The sequence below is a fragment of the Cnephaeus nilssonii genome (assembly GCF_951640355.1).
Source record: "Cnephaeus nilssonii genome assembly, chromosome: 16".
NCBI lineage: Eukaryota > Metazoa > Chordata > Mammalia > Chiroptera > Vespertilionidae > Cnephaeus > Cnephaeus nilssonii.
In genome coordinates, this window is record NC_137087.1 from 20,681,233 (window position 1) to 20,687,680 (window position 6,448).

The 6,448-nt window shown below is 55.7% G+C and overlaps 1 protein-coding gene across 4 annotated transcripts in view; it reads left to right on the plus strand.

Annotated features, from left to right (window-relative positions):
- The window catches only part of LRRC20 (leucine rich repeat containing 20), a 53,742-nt gene extending 49,992 nt beyond the window's left edge, over positions 1 to 3,750 (plus strand). For all 4 annotated transcript variants that reach the window (XM_079793376.1, XM_079793378.1, XM_079793375.1 and 1 more), the window contains one exon: positions 1,435 to 3,750. In XM_079793376.1, coding sequence (XP_079649502.1) covers positions 1,435 to 1,589 — 155 coding nt within the window. In that variant the 3' untranslated portion in view covers positions 1,590 to 3,750. The remainder of the gene's footprint in view (positions 1 to 1,434) is intronic.
- The last annotated feature ends 2,698 nt before the right edge of the window (positions 3,751 to 6,448 follow it).

Consider the following 6,448-nt stretch of genomic DNA (forward strand, 5'->3'; position numbering starts at 1 on the left):
TTTTCCTAGCGTCTTACTGTCCTGCCACATGTGGATTTACCTCCCTCCTCCAGGGTTCCTCTTTCCACTGACCCCTGGGCCCAGGGCCCACAAATCCCCTCTCCTGGCTGTCCTGCAGCACAGCCTGCTCACCTGCATCTTCAGAAGGAGCTTTATCAGTAAGTCACAGGCAGTGGAGCAGAGCCATAGTAAGTGGGCTAGTTCCCAAAGGAGCCATTTATGCCCAAGAACCTGGTGTGAGTGGAGAGGAGCTGGCCTGCGCTCCAGCACCGTGTACTCGGGAGCCTGCAGTCCTGCCGGGTGGGCGGCAGCTTGGATCACCAGTGGGGAGCTGCAGGCACTCGCTCAGGTTCAGTGACCTCGCCTTCAACTCATTTTATTTCCCCAAATCCGGTTTCTCTGGCAGGGCCCTCCCTAACTCATTCCCACCTGGTGGTTATTTGGGAGCTATTCTTTTTTTTAGAGAGAGATAATTTTTTAAAAATATATTTTTATTGATTTCAGAGAAGAAGGGAGAGAGAAATACAAACATCAATAATGAGAGAGAATTATTGATCGGCTGCCTCCTGCACACCCCCTACTAGGGATCGAGCCCACAACTTGGGCATGTGCCCTTGAACGGAATCAAGCCCAGGACCCTTCAGTCCGCAGGCCGACGCTCTATCCACTGAGCCAAACCAGCCAGGGCTAGGAGCTTTTCTTCTTACTTTCCCAATTGTAAGGGAGGTCTTCTTTCTCAGACAGTGATCTTAAATGAGCAGAAAGAGTGTTAAAGTTGCGATCGGCTCCTACTGGCTACCAGTAAATCTGGAACAATTTGAGCACCAAGATAATTAAATGCAATAATGAATTGTAAGAAACAGGTGTCCATCTTGGTAATAAATGGGTAGATGGGAGAGAAGGGAAGGCCCTTGCCTAGAGTCATGCTGAGGGGCTGCTGGAGTTGGAAAATCACAATTTTGTAACCAACATGCAGAGCAGGGCAGGCAAGAATCCGCCGTGGATGTTGACTCTAGGGGCAGTGGGTGCTGAATGTGGGTGAGGAGCAGGATATCTGCGTGCTCCTAAAGAGTGTCTCCACATTTGTTTCTCCATTCATCTGTTGGGGACACTTGGCTACTGTGAATAGTGCTGCTGTGTACATTTGTGACTGCGTATTTGAGGACCTGTTTGCAGTTCTCTCAGTTCTACCCAGGAGTGGAATTGCTGAGATAAATGGAAGTCCGATGTTCAACTTTATTTTTAGGATGCTTTTCTGCATGTGGGTGTGGTGCCCTGGGGGGCCCTGATGGCCCCTCATGCAGGGCTGGGCGCCAGGAGCCGAGCCCATGTGCGGTGGGTGATGGAGAGCTGATCCCACCGCGTGTCAGCGTCTTCCTGTTCCATCATCTTTCTTGGCCCCGGCCCCCTAATCTATCCCTCTCTCCCCAACAGATGTGCCCGTGGAGAAGCTAGCCGCCATGCCTGCCTTGCGCAGCATCAACCTCCGCTTCAACCCGCTGAACGCCGAGGTGCGCGTCATCGCCCCGCCACTCATCAAGTTTGACATGCTCATGTCTCCAGAGGGCACGCGGGCCCCCCCGCCTTAGGCCTCCCTCCTCATGCCCACCCAGAAGGGACAGAAGCCACTTGGCCTGGCACCCTGAGGGGAGGGAGCCCAAGCTTGGAGGGCTGGGGATGGGTGGGCCCAACAGCGCGTGGGAGGGGGTGCAGCGGTTCAGGATAGATAGCTTAGAGCTGTAGAGGGTCCTGGAATGCCCAGAGGCGGAGGCGAGGTGGGGGCTAGAGCCAGGACTCTAGGCATTCATAGCCTCTGTGCAAACTTGGGCAGGCCCCCACCCTCTCTCAGACTTATAATTTCGGAAAGGGCTAGTGGCAGTGGGTCTCTGCCTCCTTGGGCTCCTTGGAGGCCTTTTGGGGAACACACGCCTCCAAGTCTTCGAATCCTCGGTATCTTCTGAGCTCGCAGCTGAGCATCGCTGAGCATTTCCTGGGCCCCTGTGGGTTGAGGCCTTGCTTCTAGTGCTGAGAGCCAGTCGCTGCCCTGAGACGAACAGAAGACAACCTGCATTTATTTATTGCTTCCTGAGAACCCACCCTTCTCCGTGCCCCATCCTGAGCCCTGTGGATCCCTGGATCGGCAGGAGCCTGAACCGGAAGTTGTGGGAAAGCTGCGGAGAGAGTGCGGACGCTGCAGCAGGGCTGACGATGTTTACATAGGAGCCCCATGGCCATCAGGCAGGGGAACTGGGGAGCAGATCAAGTTGTCTCCATCCTTCCACATGATTAAGAAATTGCTGGAGTGACCAGCTGTGCCTGGCACCACCCCTTGAGCCACGGAGAGTGTCCCAGAGAGAAAGAAAGCCATTGGCTGCCTTGTCATTGGTTCACCTGGAGGCAGGCGGCACTATGGACCATTGGATTGTAGCCAGCCAGCCCCCGGTCACCACTCAAAGCCCTGATAACCTCGTCATTTCTAGGCTCTGGACCTGGAGCCTGGCCAGGCAATAGGCTGACCTGCCATCCATGTTTGCTCGGGGCTTTCAGTGCTCACACGGGGACAGGACCGGTACACAGGGACAACCGGTGGCTCCCCCAGGTGAGGCCTGGGCTCTGGCTTCCTGCGACAATACCTGTGGTGTGGAGAACCCCTGACCTCTTGATCCGGCAGGTATCTACCTCCCACCTTCTCATCTGTGGGGCAAGCAGATCAGAGCCCACCTGGTCTGGGCTTTTGTCGGAGTCTGTGGGAGATGCCTGAGTCCCCAGGACTTGGGGCAAACCAGGCCACCCAAATCCTACTTCCGTGGGCCAGTGGCCACCCTGCCACACTCAGAGCACTGACCCTTTCTCAGAATGTTCCCATTCCCTTCCTCATCCCCTTCCCCTTCCCCAGCCCGGAGGCTGCCCTGCCCAGGCCTCCTGTCTCTTGGCAAGAAGCTGACAGGTTGGGAGATTGTAGGCCTGTCACCAAGCACTCGAGGACTCAGCGTCCCAGGAGATGCCTGTTCACTCTGCTCATCTCCCAGGCCTGGTGGGTCAACTCTTGAAAAAGGGTTTTCAGGGCAAGGAGGCCAGATAAGATCTCCAGGGCTACGAGTTCAGCCGGGGACAAGTGAGGGCTGCAGTCTAGCCCAGCCTGGCCGGGCCCCACTCACCGTGTCCTGGAGTGGGGTTTCTCCTTGTTGAAGAAGGGGTGCATTTGCCTGATATGCAAAAGGCAGTGTATGGCCAGAGCCTGCACCTCAGTGTGGTCTGCATCAGCACCTAGAGACAAGGATCCCAGGCCCAATCCCGGACCTCTGGGATCAGAGCCCGCACTCCAGATGCCCAGGGATTCCTACAAGCACTTTACTGTTTAAGAAGCATGGCCTGGGGATGGCCTGGGAGTGAAAAGTGGAATTTCTCAACTTTCCCCCAACACCAAGTCTGTGCCCATCCCCCTCCCTAAAGCAGCCCTTCACTCCCACCCGGGGCCTCTTAGATCTTTTCAGTCTGTGTGGCCCTCCCATGAAGGGAGTGACCTGGAGTCCCCAGGAAGTAAGGGTTGGATCTGCCCGGCCCTCTGGCCTCCCTTTCTGGTTCACCCCGAATGCCAAGCTGCTCCTTCCCCAGGTCCTCATCTCAGGCCTTTCAGAGGGGCTGTTTCTGGAAGCTGCATCCTACTCTGCTTGGAGAGCGTGCCCTGGCCTCTCTGGGAAAGCTGGGCAGCGGAGAAGCCCCAGATCAGAGCACAGTGTGAGCCCTTAGCTTCAGTCTGCAATAAAGAATGCATTGGTTTCACCTGCCTGGTTGGTGTTTGATTCATTCTCACCGCACAGGCCCTGAAGCCTGGGTGTCAAACCTGCCCACCCGAGAAGAGGAGGGGCTGCCCTTCCGGTTAAAGCCAGACTGAGGTGATGCCTAGTAGAGTCACAGAGGGGCCCAGGTGCAGCCAGCAGGAATTGACGCATGCCCCAAAGCTGTGCTGCTGCAGAGCAGCTAATCGTCAGCCCTGGGGAGACCCATATACCTGGGGACGGATAAAGGAACCCGTTGTCCCCCAATTTTTCCCTTACCGATGCCAGAAATTACACCCTTAGCAATTCATTCCTCAGGGTCCATGTTCAAAGAGGGGTCTGGCCCAGCAGCACTGACACCAGCGAGCTGGTAAGACATGCGAAGTCCCAGCCCAGATCCCCAGAGCAGACAGGCGGGCCCAGCGCTCCAGGTGTCCTGGGGCAAGTTAGAAAGCGCTCCTGGGTTCAAGGTTCAATCAGGTTTTTTTCTAAATCTGAAAGGCCAACCTTTCAGAGTTTGCCTGGAGTTTTAGGCCAGACACTCCATTATTTTCGTTTAACAGACACATAGCGCAGGGGTACCTAGGATGTCTGAGCACTTCAGAATCACTCATTTAATCCCTGTAACAGCCCTGCCAGCTCTGAGTGGACACACCCCTCCCCCTTTCTGGCCCCGTTTCCTACCTGTGAAGTGAAGGGGATGCACAGGGACAGCCTGGCCAAGGTCGGCCATTAGCCGGCTGCCCCCAGAGAGCTGCCCACTTTCCTCCAGAGGCTTCAACACCTTCCCAAAGACGTGTTCTTCCTAACACTGTGGAGGCGGACCCGAACTCCACCCTGAGCTAGGAGCCCTCACCATCGCACGCCCCCGCCCCACCCCTGGCCAGAGCTGCAGCTCCTCAGCATGCCCCAGCCCCAGAGAAAGAAACGCCTCGGGTTCTCTAACACAGGGGTGGGGAACCTTCTTTCTGCCAAGGGCCATGTGGATATTTATGACATCGTTCTTGGGCCATACAACATGATCAACTTAAAACTTAGCCTGCTATAATTGGTCAAACAGTTAATTAACTCACCCCTAATGCCTTGGCAGGGCCAGACGTTCCCCACCCCTGCTCTAGAGGAAAGGGTAAACTGTCAGAGTGAGAACGTTCTGGCCCAAACCTCTCCCATTGTACAGATGGTTGGAGTGACCTGAAGACATGCAGGGAGCTCCTGGCAGAGCCCACACAAATGCCAAGGCTTCCTGGCTCCTGCTCCAGGGCCCTCGGTGAGTCTCCATGATTGGAGTTTATCTGCTTAGCGCTCCTGGCCTCTCCTTGACCTGCTGCCCTACTTGTTCCCTGGGTGTGTCAGCCATTAGAACCCTCCCCTGCCGTTTAGAAGTGCAGATAACAGCACTGATCGCCTTCCTTGGGGAGAGCTCTAATGACCATTTCAAAGCACTTTGCAGGCATGTTCTGCAGAGGCTGGCTGAGGAAGGGAGGGGCACCGCCTCGCTCCCAGGCAGGGACTCTACCCTGGTCTAGACCTCAGCCTCTGCAGCCCCCTGGCCTCCCTCTTCAAGGGGACAGCCCCGCCTCTCCTGCCCCTCCATCACCAAAGAAATGCTGAGAACTCTGCTGGGCATCTGCTTTGCAGAGACCATATTGCCACCAGGCTGAGGCCCCTTACATTTCCCTGTGGCTTCTGAGCCTTTTCTAAATGGTGGCTATGCCAGTGGCCTTCCTCGCCTTGCATGCGTTTCCAGCCAGGGAGAGAGAGGCTGGGTCTCCCCTCCAAGATGCTTGGCTTTCCCACCACCAGCTTCATGCCAGTCCTTCTCTCAGGCACCTGCCACTCTCCCGAACTTCTCAGAACACGGTTCCAACTCTGCTTCGAGGAGGCGTTCATGTGAAAGGCCTTGTGCATCCCTAGGCCACAGCTATGGGGGGTGGGGAGGAGAGCAGTTCCCCTAAAGGTAAGGGGCCAGGCCAAGGGCTTGCCGGAATGGGCAGAGCAGGAAGCCCCGGAGGACACGGAAAGGGTGGGGCTCCTCGGCAAGGACAGGGATTGCTCTGTGCCCTGGGTGACAGCACCCATTGTGTCTCAGATGCCCCCAGAAGGCCAAGAACCTCGAGGACAGAGTCAGGTGGAGGCCTTTCCACAAGGAGCCCAGAGGAGTGTCCCCTCTTCCCCGATGTCCAGCTGTGCAATGTTGGGTGAGGCATTAGCCTCAGTGGCTTCACTACCGAACAGGAGCAGTGGTTTCCTATTTGTCTGAAAGGCTCCGGATCTGAGATTCAGGACTGGGAAGGGCCCGGCCTCCAGTTCCTCCAGTTCAGGTGAACTTGGAAGAAGGTTTGATCTGAAACAGCATTATGGAGCCTCAGGTCTCCTGGGAACCCTGTTGGGGGAAGGAGGGGAGTGAGAGGAGGCACGTTAAAATACCTGCATGGGAAGATCTTTACCCAAGCTATATGTTTGGCCTTTATCCATAACTTTGGGGTAAGAAAGGGCATTGTATTATTGGAACTTAACTTTTAATCCTCACTGCAGCCTTGAGGGGATGATTGTAAATCCCACTGTACAGATGGGGAAACACGGTTAGAAGGCTTAAGTGACTCACCCTGCATCACACAGATAATAAATGGTCGAGGAAGGATTCATACCCAGGTCTCTCTCTCCATGGC